The sequence below is a fragment of the Scyliorhinus torazame genome, chromosome 7, assembly GCF_047496885.1.
Source record: "Scyliorhinus torazame isolate Kashiwa2021f chromosome 7, sScyTor2.1, whole genome shotgun sequence".
Classification (NCBI taxonomy): domain Eukaryota; kingdom Metazoa; phylum Chordata; class Chondrichthyes; order Carcharhiniformes; family Scyliorhinidae; genus Scyliorhinus; species Scyliorhinus torazame.
This window is the reverse complement of record NC_092713.1, coordinates 153,113,770-153,135,291: the sequence shown is the minus strand read 5'-3', so window position 1 is coordinate 153,135,291 and position 21,522 is coordinate 153,113,770. Positions and strand designations below refer to the sequence as shown.

Below are 21,522 nucleotides of genomic sequence, written 5' to 3'. Positions count from 1 at the left end.
CAAATCATATTATTTACAGTGATTTACAATTTTGAGTATAAGCTACCTGGAGACAAGCTGCGCGTTAGTCCCCAAGGATCAACAGTCCAAGGTGTGAATTCCAAACTGAAATCAATTTCCATGTCCATATCCTAGTGAAGGAAAAACAAAATACAAAAGTCAGATTTATGCACATTACAATCCTCCGATTGGTTAGCATTTATGCATACATTCAATTAACTCTACATTCACTATCTGGAAAATGGTCTTCAAAGTACAATAAGATACTGTTTACAATGTGGGACTTCCAGTGGCAGCCATGGAGTGAGTGGTCGCACATTTGGGGGTTCCCGCTCAAGGCAGATTTTTTCAGTCTTTTCCTGCCCGAAGGGTCTAGTATTGGAGGGCAAAATATTCAGGAGTGCCCGGGATAGGTATTGCTCCTCTGGTGTGGCTGGTGGACGGATCCGCGGTCAAGGGGTGATGCAAGAAAGAAAGAGCAGTTGGAACAGGAGAGTCTTTGTGGTAAGTCACAGGAAAAGATGTCCACTCAATGGGCAACAGAGCAGTTGGTGGAGTTCCTGCAGCTTGGAAAGAGGCCCGAGAAGACCTGGCCAAGGTGGTGGAGCCGCTGAGATCTGGCATCGAGCGAGTCGAGCAGAGGCTGGAATCCCAGGACCAGGTGATCCAGAAAGTGGAGGAGGCAGTGGGGGAGCACGAGGAGCAGTTGGCCTTGTTGATGGCAGAGGTGGGGGTGATGCGGGAGAGCCAGAAGAGGCTGAGGGAGAAAGTGGAAGATCAGGAGAATCGCTCCAAGAGGCATTGAAGGTGTGAAGGCCACAGTGTATGTGGCAGGAATGCTGGAGAGATTGATGGGGATGGGACTTTTGATCGGCTACTAGAGGTGGACCAAGCACACGGAGCGCTGAGGAGGAGGGCGCAGGCAGGCGAGGCGCCAAGGGTGATGGTGGTGCGGTTGCACCACTTTCTGGATAAGGAGTAGATCCTTGATGGGCGAGGCGGACCAAGATGTGTACCTGGGAAGGGAGTGAGCTGCGGGTGCATCAGTGCCTGGGTGAGGAGCTGGCAAAGAGGAGGGCTGGGTTCAATCAAATTAAGGCTGCCCTCTTTGAAGAGGTGAAGGTTGGGTATTATACCCAGCCCGCCTGTGGATAAGGAGTACAAAGACGGTTTTCTGGGGCTTGTGTGTTTGCACTGGGTTTGTTTGTTTGAAGGGGATTTATTTTCCTGGGTAGGGGATTGGAGGGGAGTGGGGCCTGGGCAGAGGCCTCCACACTAACAAGCTCAAACTGGCTTGTGGACGGGAGTGTGGTGGGGAGAGGGGCTGCGGTCATGTTTGCGCACCTATAAAGCTTAAAGACCGATGTTGTGCGCCAACTGAGGTGTGCCAGGGGAGTCTGGGGAGAAGGTTGGCAGGCCAACTTCGGAGGGAGGCGGCGGTGAACAAAATTGTCGAGGTGAGGGATAGGACGGGGAATTTGGTGGTGACCCCAGACCAGATTATTAAGGTGTTTGTGAAGTTTTATGAAAATTTGTATAGGTCGGAGCCACCGAGGGAGGATCAGGGGATGCGGGAGTTCCTGAACGGAGTGGAGTATCCGACGCTGGAGGAGGAAGACAGGGCCAAACTGGAGAGGTCGGTGGGGGAAAAGGAGGTAAAGGCGGCAATTGGAGGATGCAAGCGGGGAAGATGGCAGGGCCAAATGGGTTCCCAGTGGAACATTACAAAAAATGTGAGGACAAATTGCCGCCGCTGACAGTGGGGATGTTTGAGGAGGTGATAGGGAAGGGTCCGCTACCACAAACATTGGGGCAGGCCTCAATCACCTTGCTTAAAAATAAGGACCCAATGGACTGTGGGTCGTACAGGTCAATAGCGCGACTGAACGTTGATGCAAAGATACTGGTGAAGGTACTGGCGGCTAGGTTGGAGGGATGCCTCCCAGGGGTGATAGGAGGGGTTCGTGAAAGGAAGGCAGCTATTCTCAAATATTAGGAGGGTATTAAATGTAGTCTTGACGCTGGCTGAGGAAAAGGAGACTGAGGTGGTGGTTGCGCTTGACACGGAAAAGGCATTTGATCGAGTAGAATGAATAATTTGTGGTGTCCCAGTCTTTTTGCTGAAGGCATTCTTTAACGAAGTGGACAAGTTGCTCACTTTGTTTATTTGTGGGGGGCGGTAGCCAGGGTTAGGAAGGCGGTCCGACAGAGAGGGCGGCAGGTGGGGTGATTGTGCCTCCTGAATTTATATTACTATTGGGCGGCGAATGCCAAAAATGTGAGGAGTTGGGTTGGATGGGGGTTAGAATGGAGGAGGGTCTGTGTAGGGGGTCATGAGCGGCACGGTAGCACAGTGGCTAGCACTGTTGCTTCACAGCGCTAGGGTCCCAGGTTCGATTCACAGCTTGGGTCAGTCTATGCGGAGTCTGCACGTTCCCCCTGTGCCTGCGTGGATTTCCTCCGGGTGCTCCGGTTTCCTGTCAAAAGCCCCGAAAGATGTGCTGTTAGGTCTTTCCCTCTGTGTACGTGAACAGACGCCGGAATGTGGCGACTGGGGGATTTTAACAGTAACTTCATTGCAGTGTTAATGTCAGCCTACTTGTGACATTAATAAAGATTATTATATTGTATTATTGAGGGCGCTGCTAACAGCCCTGCTCCCGGTGGCCCCGGGCATATACTCTGAGAGTCCGGTGGTGGTGGCAACACTGAAGATTTGCAGGCAATTGAGGCAGCATTTTAAGCTGGGGGCGAGGTCAGGGGAGATGCCGGAGAGGGGGAAACCATAGGTTTAAGCCGAGGAGGCTGGGCAGGCAGTTTCGGAGATGGGTGGAGAGGGATCAGGGTATTAAAAGGGTGCTCCTGGGGGGATGTTTCGCAAGGTTGGAAGAGTTGGGGGAGAAATACGGACTGGGGCAAGGGGAAGAGTTTGGGTACCTGCAGCTCCGAGATTTTGCTAGGAAGAAGATTCAGAGCTTCCCAACAGCGCCGGTCCCCTCATTGTTGGAAGAGGTATTGACAGCAGGGGGAATGGAAAAGGGGGTGGCGTCGGCGATCTATGGGAGGTCTTTGGGTAAAAACAGGGTATCCATGGAGGGGATCAAAGCCAAGTGCGAGGAAGAGTTGGGGGAGGCTATGGAAGATGGTTGTGGTACGAGATGCTCCAGAGGGTGAACACCTCAACTTAGTGCGTGAGGTTGGGGCTGATACAGCTGAATGTTGTGTACAGGACACATCTCATGAGGGCGAAGATGAGCCGACTCTTTGAGGGAGAGGAGAACATATGTTAAGAAAGCACATCAGAGGCGCAACTTAACAAAAACATTTCTAAATGTCATTTTGAGCGCAATCGGCAGGGTAGTCCTCAACAGTCACATTGGCAAGTTCGCTGCTCGTATTTAACAGCACTTAGTGCCGAAAATGAGCCTCCACGAATTTCTCACCATTCCTGGCTGTCTTGCCATCTGTTATGGGCGAGGAGTTTTCAGAACCCCAAAATGTATCATGGAGTTCAACCAGGAGTTCACCACCTTTTCTGGCAACATTCTTCCCAAACTACATAATTCCTCATCTCTTACCATTAATGATTGACTAGCCCCTGTATCTCTTAAAATTGTGACTTCTTTACCTGCTCCTCCTGATACACATGAGTAATCTTTACCCACACAAGTAAATTCTTTAAAGACATCTGGCACCTTCTTAACAATTACTTCTTGAACAGGCTGTACAATCGTTTGCACCTCCTTCACTTCCCTTGGGCTTTCCTTTACCACTCTAACAAACCCCACTGTCTTATCCTGTTTTACCACATCAGCCTTCCCAGTGCTTTTCTTCAACCACCAACACTGTAACTTTACATGGCCTAGTTTATTACAGTGAAAACATTTGAAACGTTTCATGTCTCTTCCACCCTCCTGGATTTCTTTTTTAATCTGAGGTACACTCTCCTTATTATCTCCCATCAGATGACCTTTACCACTTGAGTATTTCTCATGTCCCCAGTTTCTATCCCTCACAGGCTGAAACTGATGTCGGAAACAAAGCTTTGATTTATGACCTAATTCATAATCATCTGCCATTTCTGCTGGTAATCTCGCAGTTTAACCCTCTGTTCCTCCACACGAGTTCTCACTACATCAGGAATTGAATTTTTAAACTCCTCCAAAAGTATAATTTCTCTGGGAGCTTCATACGTTTGGTCTATTTTCAAAGCCCTTATCCACCTATCAAAATTACTCTGTTCGCGCCTTTCAAACTCCATGTATGTTTGACCAAATTCTTTCCTTAAATTTCTAAACCTTTGTCTGTAAGCTTCAGGTACTTGCTCAAATGCACTTAAGATGGATTCCTTCACCTCCTCATACGTTCCAGATACCTCCTCCGGTCATAGAATTTACAGTGCAGAAGGAGGCCATTCGGCCCATCGAGTCTGCACCGGCTCTTGGAAAGAGCACCCTACCCAAGGTCAACACCTCCACCCTATCCCCATAACCCAGTAACCCCACCCAACACTAAGGGCAATTTTGGACACTAAGGCAATTTATCATGGCCAATCCACCTAACCTGCATATCTTTGGACTGTGGGAGGAAACCGGAGCACCCGGAGGAAACCCACGCACACACGGGGAGGATGTGCAGACTCCGCACAGTGGCCCAAGCTGGAATCGAACCTGGGACCCTGGAGCTGTGAAGCAATTGTGGTATCCACAATGCTACCGTGCTGCCCACGGTCGTGATGCCAACACTTCACTAGCCCTACCTCCCAGCTTTGTTTGAATCAGTAACACCCACGTGTCCTGTGGCCATTTCATCTGTTTAGCTACCTTCTCAAATGAAATGAAAAAGGCTTCCACTTCCTTCTCGTCAAACCTTGGCAATGCTTGGACATATTTAAATAGGTTCCCACCAAGCCTTCGACTATGACGCTCTTTCTCACTATCCTCATCACTATCATCCAACTGTACGTTTCCCTTTACATCTGCCAATTTTAACTGATTGTCCTGTTTCATGGCCATTTTCTGAAGTTCAAACTCCCTCTCTTTATCTTTTTCCCTGATCTGTATCTCCTTTTCTTTTTGTTCTGCTAGGGCTATTCTTTCTTTTCTCCTTTCTTCGCTCTCCTTTTCTTTTTCTTCTCTCTCTCTTTCTCTGTCTTTTTCCTCTCTCTCTCTTTCTTTTTCCTCTCTCCCTCTTTCTCTTTCTTTTTCCTCTCTTTCACTCTCGTATTCCAGCCGCTTTAATTCTTTCTCATGTTCCATTTGTTTAATTTGCAACTGAATTTTTGCCATTTCCAATGAGTCAAACTCTATCTCAGGCAACTTTAAATGCTGAACCACCGCCATAATTACCTCATCTTTTCGCATTTTGTCAGGTAATGTTAACTGCAATGTTCTTGCCAAATCTAACAGTCTGCTTTTCGTTTCTGTCCGTAAAGTACTACGTGTGACATTCTCCACTCCCAAAAACTTCTGAGCCTCTGAAAGAGCCATTGTTCACAACGTTCTCCCCACTTAAACTAAAATACCACACCGGAAAAGCAACAATCCTTCACTGTCTTTAAGTTCACAAAAGCCAATCCAATAGATAGACCTGTATCCCCCTCGAGCCTCCAATTGTTATGGGCGAGGCATTTTCAGAACCCCAAAATGTATCATGGAGTTCAACCAACCTCCCCCTTTAATGGATTTGTTGCTTTTCCAAGCACACGGCTTGTTCCCTCGGAGTGGGATTACAATTATGGACATCTGGGTTTTTAAACACAAAACAATGTTCATTCCATGAACTCAACTTAACATCATAAATAAACATTGGATCTCGTAACACCCCTTACTTCAAAGATAACTCAGAAATATTGCAACAGTAAATAATTCCTTAAAATGTTCCTTCAAACGTCCAAGAGACTTAACACCTTTAAACAAAATCACATCAGGTCACTATTCTAAGTTTAAATCACCCAAATGATCCAGAGATAGTCTTTCATGGCAGAGATCCAGCTCACTGCAAAACACACACACACCCAGCTCTTTTCCTCCAAACTGCAAAACGGCTGACCTGAGCTCAGCCCCACCCACTCTCTGACATCACTGTTTTCTTAAAGGTACATTGCTTAAACATCCATGTCTTAAAGGTACCCTCACATGACACATCTGATTCGCCAGTCTTGCGCCTCAGCAGCTCGCCGCTAACAAGGGGGAGCTGCTTTTAAAGACACCCTCACCACTCACTCCCAGTCAACACGCAAGCATGGCAACGCGTGGATCTGTTCCTCGCTTTGGCGATGCCGACCTGGGCAGGCTTTGGAAGCAGTGGAGGCAAGGCATCCTGTTTCCCCGAGGGGATCGGAGGCCCAACAGCAGGGTCAGCATTGCCGCCTGGGAGGCAGTGGCAGCAGCTGGCAGTGCAGGCTTGACAAGGAGGACCGCAGTCTAATGTCAGAAGACCAATGACTTCAAACAAGCCGCAAGGGTAAGTTACCACCTCTCTCCTGACATCAGCTCCACCTGTCACCCATCCAATTCCCAACCCCCAAATCACTGGCTGACACCTCGCACCTTCCCCACATCCAATCTTACTCAACATCCCCTGGCACCCACCAGCACAACCTCCATGTCCAGCTGTGGTTCCCACATATGCCACTGCCATAGGCCCCCGATCCATCAAACATGCGGCTCACAAACACTCTCTTTGTCCCCGCAGGAGAAGATAGCCCATGGTAGGCAGGAAAGGGCCAAGTTTGGGGGGTACCAGAAATCTTCGTCCTCACCCTTTATGAGGGACACACTTTGGGAGTCGCGGGATTGCCCGAGGAAAAAGCAGTCACTGCAGCGAGGTTGGCCTGCACCGCAGGTGAGAATCTACTGTCCTTTCACCCAGATGACCTGTCTCAAGTGAGTTGTCCATGTCAGACAAAAGTATCCTTCCCTCTCACTGACCACATATCCCTTCAGATGGTGATCCTGCAAGAGAATGGACAGAATCCGAAGACTCAACTGATCCCCAGTCAGATGCTGAGCCTCCAGACAAGATTATCCCAGAGCTGATACAGGTGATAGGACACAGCTGTAAGATTCAGGAGGGGATGTTCGTGACATTTTGGCAAGTGCAGAGCCAATTGGAGGAGTTCCAAAGTCTACAGGTGCAGGAGATGATACCGGCAATGCATGGCACCAATGCCAAAACTGCTAGGGTGGCAACGCAGTGGAAAGCCTGCAGCACACGATCAGCGTTTTGAGTGGTGGTGTCCAAGACATGGCTCAGACTGTGATGACCATGACTGATGGACTCTACATCATGTCCAAGTCGCTGAGGGACCTCTCCCAGATGCAGGTGCACATTGCCGGGGCACTGCAGAACATGTCTCAGTTGCGGAGGAGCATCACTGAGGCCTTCGACACCATGGTGCAGGCAATGGGAAGGCACCAGGACTGGCAGAGCCAAATGATACTGAGGCGTCTGGGGCTCACTCCAGCTGCCCATCCGTCCCAAGGAAACCACCAAGACCCTACGGGCACCGTCAGGGAGGTGGAAATGCTGGAGGCCAGCCCGGTGCCTGCCACCAAGGAGACAACAGCGATCTCCAGTTCTTCCGACTCCCCCCTCCTGACACCAGCACATCCCAAGGTCAGCATGTAGAACAGGGTAGGCACAGATGCCAGTGAGACCAGCATCCCCCCCACTCCCGGCTCCAGGTCCTCCAGAGGATATCCGCAAGGGCATCAAAGGCCACAGGGTGTGGAAAGCAGCAGGTGCCTCCACCTCCGATGTGCATCTTTTTAAAAATAAATTTAGATTACCCAATTCATTTTTTCCAATTAAGGGGCAATTTAGTGTGGGCAATCCACCAAAACTGCACATCTTTGGGTTGTGGGGGCGAAACCCACGCAAACACGGGGAAAATGTGCAAACTCCACACGGGCAGTGACACAGGGCCGGGATAGAACCTGGGACCTCGACGCCGTGAGGCAGCAGTGCTACTCACTGCGCCACCATGCTGCCATCCGATGTGCATCTTGGGGAAACACGTAGCAGTAGATCATGCAAGATCAAGATGATCGAGGATCATTGTGGGTATTGGCGGGGGAGGGGGTGTGGCGGCGAAATGCAGCGGTGAGTTGACGGACATAGCCTTGTTCTATGAGAAGCGGGTGATGATGCTGGCCTCCCTGGTCCTCCAGACATGCCGCTGCCCGTCCTCCATCCTCTGGTGCCTCCTACAGGCGCTCCCCGGGCTCGTCCACCATCCCTTCCTGGTCCGCCTCCTCAGACGAGGCCCCATTGTATTCTATCCGGCACTTTGCCAGGTCTGCTCCAATGTCCTGGTACAAGCTGATGGAATGTCCTTCCCACTTGCACGCCCTCGCGCTTTTCGGCCACTGCAGGATCCGCTCTATATCCTGGTACCTGTGGAGCCTCAGAATAATCGGCCGCTGTGGTTCCCCAGCCTTGGGCTGCTGCCGAAGTGACTTGTGAGCACAGTCTACCTCCGGGGACTTTGCGAAGCCCTCCTCGCCGACCAATATCCCGAACATCGCTGGCACTTACTTTGTGGGGTTCCTCCCTTCTGTGCTCTCCGGAAGCCCCACAATCCGCAGGTTTTGCCATAATGCTCGATTCTCTTGGTCGTCGATTATCTCCGTCAGCCCTTTCTGTGTCTTGACCAGCCTCGCCACCTCGACTTTGAGGGCCACGATCCGATCCCCCTGGTCCATGGCGGCTTTCTTAAGTCCCATGTCGTTGCCTGGTGGGCATCAAACCTCCGCTCCATTTTGCTCACAGCCTCCCTCATGTGGGCAGTCGCTGCCTCAACTGCCACCTCCACAGCCGCCACTCTATGCTTCCGGAGCTCGGCGGTGATGGGACCATCATTTTCTCCATCAGTGCTTGCGTCTATCCTGGAAAGTCCATGTGATCGTCCATCATCGGTTCCTTGCCGCCTGGCAGGCTCCCCTGCTCCGAGGCGGAGGTTTCCCTCTCCTCTTCTTTGGAAGTTTTCGGCTGGGTTGCTGGTTCTTCGGCGTTTTGGGCGGCAGTGCAATCGATTAGGGGTCAATTTGGGGGATTTTTCGTTCTTTTGATGATCGTTTGTTGGGATTAAAGGGCCTTAACCAAGGTTTCTAGATGAGAGCCACCTTTTGTGCGACCGTTCAGCTCATGGCCGCAACCGGAAGTCTACAGCTTGTATGTTAACCAGTTTTATAACTTGCTGTTAAAAAATAAGTTTGTTTTATAATAAATCAATTATTCTTTTATGTTTACTGAAAGAAGCCGGATTCAAATCTTTTTTTGTTGGGAACAACAGTATCAAAGGTAAACAATTGGCCAGTTTTGTGGGTGAGAGAAATGTTTAAACATTTGTTACGGCCTGCAGAGAAGTGGGGCTAGAATTGATTGCACACTCTCCCATCACGGTCTGTAACATTATTCACTGCTTGAAGTGGAGTCTGCTCTGTACTGGAGAGGCCAAATGCAGATGGGGTGACCACTTTGCAAAACACAGGTCGAATATCCTTTCTCCAGAAATCTAAAGATCGAAAACATCCAAGGACCCTACTTGTTTTAAATCTCATTGACCGTCAGCATGGGAAGTCTAGTTGTTTGTCTGCAACATTTACCTTGCAATTTTTGTGATGAACATGTCAAAAAGAAATGGATTACAAGTATCATGTATTTATTATTCAGTAATGCATCTCACTTTTTTACCCATTTTATTTACTTCAGACTGTAGCTAGCTCAGGCTATTGTAAAGTACATGCATATGCAGCATCTTAAAGTTTTTTTTTGTTTTTTTTAATAAATTTAGAGTACCCAATTCATTAATTTTTTCCAATTAAGGGGCAATTTAGCGTGGCCAATCCACCTAGCTTGCACATCTTTTTGGGCTGTGGGGGCGAAACCCACGCAAACACGGGGAGAATGTGCAAACTCCACACGGACAGTGACCCAGAGCCAGGATCGAACCTGGGACCTCGGCGCCGTGAGGCCGCAGTGCTAACCCACTGCGCCACCGTGTTACAACCCCAGAACATGTATGTATGTATGTTAAAATTATCCAAAATGTAATCAGCCTCATGGATTCTCGACGTATATTTCCGTTCAAGCATGAGAACGAGTTCCAATCCACCTGTCATTTTAATTCTTCACTCCACTTTGACCTACAGAGTTCCAATGAAACTCAACTCAAGTTTGAAAAATGAGATGCAGATCCTCAACAAGGCAATTTATAGCCTTTGGGATGCAATGTTGAGTTGAACAATTTCAGATCATAATCTATACATCAATTTTTCTGAAGTACAGCTGCTGGTACTGATTCTGCTATTCTTATTTACACCTCCTCTCGACGCATCTTTTGTTCTTTTCCTTGTCCCAATACCATCTCTTTTTGTCTTGTACCAGCATCCCTTTTATTAGTTCATCTCACTTGCCTTCTCTCCTATTGCAGATTTTCTCCACCACCACCCACAGTTTCCATGCTTTATGTATTTATTAAAATCTGTTGCATTTTTTCCAGTTCGACAAAGGGTCATCGATCTGCAATTTGAATTATTATTTCTATCAAGGAGATGCTGCTTGATCTGCTGATCATTTTCTGATTTTTTTATTTCATCAAAATTTTAAAAGGCAATGTCACTGCACTCGTAGTCCCTAGGCCTCGGCTGGCATTTTGGTGATGGGTTCAAATCAAATCCCATCATGGAAGCTGGTGGAATTTAAAATTCAATTAATTAATCAGGAATAGAAAGCCAGCCTCGGTAATGGTAGTCCTGAGAACTATCATCAAATGTTGTTCAAAACACCATCTGGTTCACTGATGTTTTTTAGGGAAGGAAATCTGCCACCGTTACGTGACCTGGCCTTCAAGCGACTCCAGAACAACAGCAACGTGGTTGACTCTTCACTGCCCTCTGAAATGGCCTAGCAAGGACAATGAGGGTGGGCCACAACCAGGTCCTACCAGTGACATCCACAGTCCTATTCCCCATCCCTCCATCAGATTCTTAAAAGTTCTAGAATTTGCAGTGAAAGAGACATCATTCTTCACCTTAAAAATCAGGTCCAGCAATGTGCACACAGCACACCTATGATTTAGAATATAACAAATGTATTGGCCTCAATGGAACTATAAGTCCATGAGACAGTGGCATTGATCGCAATTATTCAATACACTTTAAGCTATAAACCGAGGGACACTGGTACACCAGCTTTGAAATATTCCTGACAGATTTAAACCTGGCAGCTCACTTCAAACTAACTATGCACTGAATGAAAGTCAACAACTTTCATCAATCCATAACCACAAGCGTTTGCAGTAATTACCAAACAATATTGAGACGGACTTCTTGATGGCCACATATTCCCAAATCAACCTGACTCACACACAGCTGTATTTCGTGCAAACCAATTTGAACAATCCTAGCACGTCACCAAATTAAGATATTCCTCAGTCTCCGACCAACAGCATGACCCTGGCAGTTACTGGCAGGACAGAATTGTGGGAATAAGGATCACAACCTTCACACAGGCTAACAACTAAAATATAAAAGGCTATATTTCATGTACTTAGAGGGTATTTCATTAGTGGAGCAGGTTTACTTGGCTTTGGGGATTTGCATTCACTAAATCATATTAAATAGTGCTGCAGGCCACATGCTGATGCTGTTCATTCAGCTATATTTCTTGTACTTGGGAGAGTATTTCATTAGAGTTGCAAGCCACATGCTGATGCTGCTCATTTTATGCCTGTACTAATGATTATATCATGAATAAACAAGTTTAAACCAGGTTACAAAATTGTGGTTTTACAGTTGGTGAATGATTATTAAGTTATGTCTCGATTCTTATCATAACCGATTTCAACTCACAACAGATTTGAAATCCCTTTCGCCAATTTCTCATGCAGGCGAAAGGTTTACAATTGGCTCCATCTACTGTGCGGAATTTGAACTACTTATGGTAAATGAGCATCAGCAATGGTATATGCTGACCGATTTTATGGGACATGATTTGAAATAACCTATTGATTTATACACCAAAACTGCTGACTATCCACTCTGCCAATCAAGAAGCAGATCAGTGCTTAAACAGAAATGTGAGGAACACAGATTTTTTAGAACAGAAATCATATTGAAAAAACTTGCTTGAATTTTTTGATGCGGTAAAAAAAAGTTACTGAGGATAACGTGGTGTTTATGGACTTCTGATAAGTGCTTGATCACGTGCCAAATAATAGATTTGTCAACAAAATTAAAAGTAATTTCAAAATGACAAAAAAACTTCAGTATTGCAAATGTAAAGAAAGTAGTGATAGACTTCAAAAGAACAAACAGGTTGGTGAAACCTACAGCAGATTAAATTTAGTGTGGAAAAGTGTGAAATGATACATTTTGATGGGAAGAACAAAGACAGACAATATAAAATGAACGATACAACTCTAAAGATTTTGCAAGGACAGGGAATCCTGGCGATATGGGAGGGCATGTGACGGTGGTCAGGCAAGTTAAAACAGTTGTTAAGGCGGCTTATAGGATCCTTGGGTTTATAATTAAAGGCATAGTATAAAAGCAAGGAAGTGATGATACACCTCTAAAATCATTGTTCAGACCACATTTGGAATAGTGTGTTCAGTTCTGGGCACTTTAAGAGAGGATGTTAAAACACAAGAAAGAATGCTTCTCTGTTCATTTAGCTATATTTCATGTACTTGGAGAGTAAGGAATGAGGAATTTTAGATACAAGGAAAGATTAGACAAATTGGGCTCGTTTCCCCTTAGAGCAGAGAAGATTAAGAGGTGACCATATCGAGGTGTTCAAAATTATGAACAATTTTGAGGGGGTAAAGATGATATTCTGTTTCCACTAGTTGGTAAGTCAGTGACTAGGGGTCACAATTTCAAGATGGTCAGCAAATCTAGGAGTGTTGAACTGCCGAGGGGGTAGAGAATTTAGATAGATGCAGATGCGGGACTTTGCAAGAAAGGAGTGGCAGACGTTCCCCAAGCTACCCGAGTTGTATCACTTTCTCCAGTTGGAGATGACGTTTGGGTTGAGGGGGTCGGAGGACTGTTTTGAGGTGTGGTAGAGGTCATTCATGATGTTGTTTGAGGAAATGTTCATCCGGGGGGTGGGGGGGGGTAAAAGGGGGGGAAACTGTACAAATTTTGGATTATGCTTTGTTGGACTGTGTATTTTGTTGATGTTGTGTATGTTTGAAATAAAATATCTTTTTTTTTTTAAAAGAGCAAGGAGTGAGATGAGGAGAAACCTCCCACTCAGTTGTTGGGATTTGGAATGCGCAGCCTGGGAACGTGATGGAGGCGGATTCCACAGATTCACAGGAGCTTTCTAAAGAGAGCCAGATATATATTTGAAAGTGATGGAGGGCTACGGAGATAGGTAGCTCTTTCGGGAGGAAGGGAACCTGAAAATCCACGAGATTGGGACAAGACCAGAACATGGGCACGTGTTTAGCCGTACCTCTTGAACAGCGCTTGCATCCGTCCTCCACTCCTGCAAAGAAATAACTCAAACTAGACTTGGTCAGGAGCCCTAAAATCTACCTTAAGTTGAATTAAATCAAGCCTCATGCGTGAAGACGTGTCGTTCATCCTGCGAAGGGTCTCACTCCACACCTCATCATCTAATCGGAGCCCCAACTCCTCCTCCCACCTAGCCTTAACCCCTCCACTGACACCGAATCTTCCTACAAAATTTGTCTATAAATACCAGAAGTGCTCCTTTCCTCCGACCCTGCGAGCTAAATAACCCTCTCCATGAGAGATGTTGGCGGCTAAGTTGTTTCGTAAGGGAGGAACTGTAGGAGATCAATATTAGTAGAGAAATGGTGTTGGGGAAATTGATGGGATTGAAGGCCGTTAAATCCCCTGGGCCTGATAATCTACAACCCAGGGTACTTAAGAAAGTGGTTCTAGAAATAGTGGATTTATTGGTGGTCACCTTCCAGAATTCTATAGACTCTGCAATAATTCCTATAGATTGGAGGGTAGCTACTGTAACTCCACTATTTAAAAAGGGGCATAAAGAGAAAACAGGAATTATAGGCCAATAAGCCGGATTGTCAGTGGTGGGGAAAATTCTAGAATCCATTATCAAAGATTTTACAGAAGGCAGTGGCAGGATCAAACAGAGTCAGCATGGATTATGAAGGGAAAATCATGCTTGACAATTCTACTGGAATTCTTTGACGACGTAACTAGTAGAGTTGATGAGTTGTTTTTTATGTCGGAGCCGCTGGAATGTATAGGTAGGATCATGTGAATATTGGAGAGGTTTGGGGCCTTCACTGGGTATGAGATAAATGTCGGGGAAAGTGAGATATTTCTGGTGAATGCGGTGGGGCGATGGGCCAATCAGAGGGAGTTGCCATTCAAGGTAGCTAGGAAAGGTTCAGGTATTTGGAATTCAGGTGACGAGGGAATGGGCTACGAAGAACAGGTGGAATTTAACAATGTTGGTGGAGGAGATATGGGGGATTTTATTGGGAGATGAGACACATTCCACCTGAGACTGGCAGAGGGGTGCTGGTGATGAAGGTGAATGTGCTGCCACGGTTCCCGTTTGTTTCACAGACCCTAAATATCTCACCCAAAGGCCTTCTTCCGGGAGACAGTGTTTCGGAGTTTGTATGGACAGGGAAGGAGTCTGTATGGGCAGGAAGGGCCCTGCTACAGAGGCAGAAAGGGGGGCTAGCTCGGCGGCGTATGTGGAGAAGGTGGGGCAATGGGGTGCGCGGGAGGGGGGGGGGGCAGAGTGAATCAAGATGGAGAAGAAGTCTTGGAGGGGTTCCAGTCTGAGGGCAATGGTGACGAGCTTGATTCAGTTCAAGGTGGTGCACAGGGTACATATGACCCGGGCGAGGATGAGTGGATTCTTCCAAGGGGTGGTCGATGAATGCGAGAAGTGTGGGCGAGAGTCGGCAAATCATACATACATGTTCTGGGGTTGTGAGATACTGGGAAGCAGTGTTTGGGACGCTGTCTAAAATTGTAGGGGTGGAGGTTATGCCGGACCCAATGTTGGTGATCTTTGGGATATCGGTATTGCTGGAGCTGCTGGAGGGGCAGGGAGGCAATGTTGTGGCTTTCGCCTCTTCAATTGCCCGGCGAAGGACCTTGCTAAATTAGAGGTCGGATACGCTGCCGGGGTGGCGGCCTGGCTGGGGGAGTTGTACAATTTTCTCTGGTTGGAAAAGATTAAATTTGAGATGAAGGTGTCAGAGAGGGCTTCGAGACGGGTTGTTCCTGGCAATGTTTGAGGAACTGTTCGTCGTGGCGGGGTGGGGAGTAGGGTGCAGGGGGAAAATTGTACAAACTGTGGACAGTGAGTTTGTGGAGTGTTTCTGTTGTTGCTTTTTTTTTTTTTTACACATGTTTGGAACAAAATATATTTAAAAGAAAGAAAATGGATTGGCACTCAGGAAACAAAGAGTAGGAATTAACTGGTCTTTTACAAATTGACAGGCAGTGACTGGTGAGGCACCACAGGGATAGGTGCTGGGACCCCAGATGTTCACAATATATATTAATGATTTAGATGAGGGAACTAAATGTGCAAGACCTCCATATTTGCAAATGACACAAAGTTGGGTGGGAGGGTGAGCTGTGAGGAGGATGCAAATATCCTTCAGTGTGATTTGGACAAGTTGAGCAACTGGTCAAATGAATGGCAGATGAAAGCCAACATACCGTTTGCCTTTTTTACCGCCTGCTGTACCTGCATGCTTACTTTCAGTGACTTCTGCGTTTGGACACCCAGGTCTCGTTGCACATTCCTATCTCCTAATTTGTGGCCATTCAAATAACCTGCCTTCCCGCTTTTTCTACCAAAATGGGCAACCTCACATTTATCCAAATTATCCTGCAAGAAGGATGTTCCTGATGGTGAGAGTGTCCAGAACCAGGGGTCACAGTCTGAGGATAAGGGGAAAGCCATTCAGGACAGAGATGAGGAGAAGTTTCTTCACCCAGACAGTGATGAGTCTGTGGAATTTGTTACCACAGGAAGTAGTTGAGGCCAAAACATTGTATGTTTTCTTTTTTTTAAATAAATTTAGGGTACCCAATTATTTTTTTTCCAATTAAAGGGCAATTTAGCGTGGTCAATCCACCTAACCTGCACATCTCTGGATTGTGGGGGTGAAACTCACGCAGACACAGGGAGAATTTGCAAACTCCACACGGACAGTGACCCAGGGCCGGGATCGAACCTGGGTCCTCATCTCCGTAGGCAGCAGTGCTAACCACTGTGCTACCATCCCGCCCTGCACTGCATGTTTTCAAGAGGCAGTTAGATACAGTACTTGGGGCGAAGAGGATCAAAGAAAATGGGGGTGGGTGCGGGATTAAACTATCGAGTTGGATGATCATAATGAATGGCATAGCAGGCTCAAAATCGCCGAATGATCTCCTCCTGTTCCTATGTTCTATGTTTCTGGTTACTTACCTTCCACCAGCCGAAGCAATTTCTCCCAAACTACTCGATCTAACAAAGAAATGCTCTGCACTGACTGAACACCCCAATATCAACGCAACTGATGTGCTGCTAAAAAAAGGGATAATTCATGCAATACTTACAAAAGGATTTTTCAAAGTCTCGAGCACATCACTGGAATCATTCAGTTCTTCAAACAGTAACGATTCTACAGGAAACAAAGCAAAAGTCATACCCGAGACCGGATGTGGAATGGATATTTCTACAAAATAGAACTCTCTGGATCATTTGCCAGCAATTATAACACTGTGTAGCAGAGGATGGCTCAGATACAAACTGCAAGAGTTCAGCTTCGGCTGTACAGTGATCTGAAGGTTTTAACCCTGCCTTAAATTCGCCCAACTCTATCTGATGTTAATCAAAAAATTACTATGATTCCTCCTCTCGCTGCAAACCTTACCCCCTGAACAGTGATGATCCTGCTCGATAATTATCCAAAAAACATCACTAAAACAGATTATTTGGTCATGAACAGTGTTGTTTGTGGAACCAGGCTCCGGGAAAAAGGGCAGCCTTCTTCTTACATTATAAGTGACGACACTTCGGAGAGTTTCCAGTGGCGGTATGTGGGCAGAAGGTAGCTCCCACTAGGAAACTGTATTTTTAGTCCTTTTTCACCCAATTGTTGGGGGTATATTTGCTTAAAATTCCTATTGAGTGATGGTATAAGGTGCCCACATAAGATAAATGCCGGAAAGACAAGGGGAAGAGGCTTCTCGGGGCTCTTCAGTCGAGAAAATGGCGATTCCGGACACTCCACGAACGGCCAAGATACTTGCCGGCATCTTGGCACCGGAATTTGAGAAGCAAAAGCGAGTTGTGGCCGAGGACCTCCGTAAATCAATGGGACATGCCCTGGCTCCCATTCGGTCGGCATTGGAGAAGAATTCACAAACGTTCACTTCCTCCACCACTGACTGATGCACAGTAACAGAAGTGTGTACCATCTACTAGGTGCACTGCAGGTACGCACCAAGACTCCTAAGGCAGGACCTTCCAAACCCACAACCACTATCATCTGGAAGGATAAGGGCAGCAGATGCATGGGAAATCCACCCCCTGGAAGTTTCCCTCCAAGTCAATCACCATCCTGACTTGGAAATATATCATCGTTCCTTCACTGTCGCTGGGTCAAAATCCTGAAACTCGTTCCCCAATAGCATAGTGCCCACACCACATGGGCTGCAGTGGTTCAAGAAGGCAGAACAAAGTCTGGCCGAGCCAGCAAACTCCACATCATGTAAAAAAATAATAGAATCATGTGATCCCTACAGTACCAAAGGAGGCCAGTTTGGCCCATCGAGTCTACATCGACCCTTTGAAAAAGTACTCGACCTACACCCACTTCCCCACCCTATCCCCATAACCCCACTTAACCTGCACATCTTTGGGGCAACTTAGCATAGCCAATCTACCTAACCTGCACAGCTTTTCTGGACTGTGGGAGGAAACACACACCGACACGGGGAGAACGTACAAACTCCACACAGTCACCCAAGGCCGGAATTGAATCCGAGTCCCTGGCGCTGCGAGGCATCAGTGCTAACCATTGTGCACTGTACCGCCCCATAATAATGAATTTTTATTACCCCAGAAAAATCAGTCAGCTGAGCAGCATTTCACAAAATATGTAAATTCAAATTATTATCCATCTCACATGCTGCACTTGGAAATAAATTTCAGTGCTGCAGCCCCCATTAATATCCTGCGCAAACTTTATGCACGCAACGTAGAGAGACATCCCAAGTTGCTTAAGGAGTATGTTGGGATCTGCCAGGATTAAAACTATCTGCATCCATGCAAGTTAATAATATAGAATCCCTACAGTGCAGAAGGAGGCCATTTGGTCCATTGAGTCTACACCGACCCTCTGGAAAAGCACTTCACCCAAGCCCATACCAATAATCTCTTACCCTAACCAACGCATCCCTGAATACTCACGGGCAAATTAGCATGGCCAATCCACCTAACCTGCACACGGGACTGTGGGAGGAAACCCAGGCAGACACGGGGAGACAGTACAAACTCTAAGAGACACCCAAGGCCTGAATTGAATTTGTGTCCTTGCTCTGTGAGGCAACAGTGCTGACCATTTTGCAACCGTGTCGCCCAAACTCTCACTGAATTACAACAGTTAACTGCGTTGCGGTGGAAACAAAAGAAGCAAATTTGTAAAAAAGGAACAATGATTATTTCAGCTCATTCTCTGCTGTCGTGGGAGGAAATACCAGAGATATAAAGTAGAGAATGAGCACCCTCTGCTGGAAGGGGGTGGACAGAATTTATAGCAGCTATATTCCTAGACAATCCAGAATAACTTGCATTTATGCAGCACCTTGGTCATAGACAAACATCACAAGGTGTTTCATAGTAGTTTGATTGTACAAAAACTGACACCAAGCAATAGAATGAGATATTCGGAGAGGTGACCAAAAGCTTATTCAGAGATATATTTTAAGGATAACCTTAAAGAGAAACAGAGGTGCAGAGGTTTGGTCAGAGAATTTCAGAGCCGGCGCCGGGCTTAGGTGGCTGAAGACAAAGACTGAGGCGAGGCAAGTGGAGGATGCACAAATGGCCAGAGTTGGAAGAACACACAGTTCTTGGAGGGTTGTGCAAGATTTACAGAGATAAGGAGCCAGGTCACAAAGTGACTTTAACACAAGGATGAGAATTTTCAACATGAGGCACTGAGGGACAGAAATGACTGTAGGTCAGCGAGCAGTGTTGATGGCCAAACAGAAGCTGAAGTTTATGGAGTGTGGAAGATGGGAAGCCAGCCAAGAGTGCATTGGAATAGTTGAGTCTGGAGTAAACAAAAACATGAGTGGAGGATTCAATCACAGTTGGGATGAGACTGAGAGAGAAAGTGACAGAGGTGACATGATCAAGTGAAAATTGATCATCTTTATCATGAAGAGGATTTGAAATTCGAAGCTGAGCTTTGGACCAACAGGTCATTGAGATTGCAAACGGTGGATTTCAATGCAAGACAATGGCCAGTGAGGGTTGCATGTTCGTTTTTTTTTTAATTCATTTACGTGATGCGGGCGTCGCTAGTTAGGCCAGCATTTATTGCCCATCCCTAGTTGCCATTCAGAAGGTGGTGGTGAGCTGACTTCTTGAACTGCTTCAGTCCTTCGGGTGTAGATACACCCACTGTGCTGTTAGGGAGGGAATTCCACGATTTTGCCACAGTAACAGCGAATGGGCGGCGATATATTTCCAAGTCAGGATGGTGAGTAATGTGGAGGGGAACCTCCAGATGGTGGGCTCCCAGGTATCTGCTGCTCTTGTCCTTCTAGATGGTAGTGGTCATGGGTTTGGAAGGTTCTATCGAAGGAACCTTGGTGAGTTACTGCAGTGCATCTTGTAGATGGTACACAAAGCTGTCATTGCTCATCGGTGGTGGAGGATGTTATAACCTGCCTGCTTACCATTGGCTGGGGACTAATGACAATCCCACAATCCTGTGGGAGTATGAGCTTCCCCAATGAGGGGGGGGGGGGGGGGGCGGAGAAACCATTAGTAAACTCCAAGTATAAATAAAGCTGGCCAGTTTGGAACCAGCAGGAAGGAGCGTGCAGCAAGGGAAGTTGCTGCTGATATATATATATATATATATATATATATATATATGTTATTGTAAATAAATGGATTCTTCGTGGTCCTCACAAAACTGGCCACCTCCCTGGATTTTTGTTGGATACAGGTTGGAAGTTGTTTTCTATTATACCATGCCTCTGTACGGACGTTTGGATGTTTTTGATGCTGCGCTGGAAAGCTGGAACCAGTACACACAACGGATGCGTTACTATTTCCGGGCAAACAATATCACCGAAAACGAGCGCCAGGTGGTCATATTGCTCACCGCCTGCAGCCCGCATACGTTTGGGGTGATTAGGAGCCTTACGTACCCAGCTGCGCCGGACACCAAAATGTTTGATGAACTTGTGAATATAGTGGGGCAACATCTTAACCCAACCCCGTCCACGATAGTCCAGCGTTACCGGTTTAATACCGCTGAGAGAACCCCTGGAGAATCCCTTGCCGATTTTCTATCCAGGCTACGCAGGATTGCGGAGTACTGTGACTATGGTGAGACCTTGTCAGAAATGTTACGCGACCGTTTGGTTTGCGGTATTAACAATGCGGCCACACAAAGAAAGTTGTTAGCTGAGCCAACATTGACTTTTCAACAGGCCATTCAAATAGTATTGTCCCGAGAGAGCTCAGAACGAGGAGTGCAGGAGCTACAGGGAATGGAAGTGCATGCCATGGGGCGCAACCCCTTTCGTCCGAAAACGTCCCCCCGCACTCCTGTGGTACCTTGGGCGAGGTGACGTCCGGATCGACGCCAGTGGCCGTTGGACATTCCTCCCCGAAGGGAGCCTTCTCCAGAACCAATGGATGAGGAGCCATGTCCGTGTCAGACTTGTAGGCGCTGACCCGATCGCGGACGCTGGTCCTGGGGGCGCCAGAGGCGCCGTCGTTCCGACCAAAACTGAGACCAGCCCAGGGGCCGTACCTTCCATGTGGATGAACCTGCGGCTACTAATCCTGAGGACGTGGAGACGGAGGACGACTGCCTGCAGCTGCATTGTGTGGCAGCTCCCCGTGTGGCCCCCATTAAGGTGACAGTACGGGTCAATGGTCACCCGCTTAAGATGCAGTTGGACACTGGCGCAGCGGTCTCCGTGATCGCCCAGAGGACATTCGACCGCATCAAGCAGGGTATACAGACCCTTACATTAACCGACACACAGGCCAGGTTGGCCACCTACACGGGGGAACCACTGGACATTGCAGGAACTACAATGACCCCTGTTGTTTATAGACGCCAGGAGGGACGTTTCCCACTTATCGTAGTGCGCGGCCATGGGCCCAGCCTGTTGGGTCGGGACTGGTTGCGCCTTTTGCGATTGCAATGGCAGCACATCCTCGAAACAGTTTCTGAAGGGTTGACTCAGGTGCTAGGACGATACCCAGATGTATTCCAACCTGGTTTGGGGAAAATAA

At 47.2% G+C, this 21,522-nt stretch overlaps 1 protein-coding gene across 2 annotated transcripts in view; it reads right to left on the bottom strand.

The window, feature by feature from the left end:
- Positions 1-21,522, bottom strand: part of atf6 (activating transcription factor 6) — a 540,099-nt gene that overhangs the window by 486,509 nt on the left and 32,068 nt on the right. For both annotated transcript variants that reach the window (XM_072511677.1, XM_072511678.1), the window contains exons 2-3: positions 16,587-16,651; positions 47-131 (exon numbers count right to left, since the gene is read on the bottom strand). In XM_072511677.1, the coding sequence (XP_072367778.1) occupies positions 47-131; positions 16,587-16,651 (150 nt within the window). The remainder of the gene's footprint in view (positions 1-46; positions 132-16,586; positions 16,652-21,522) is intronic.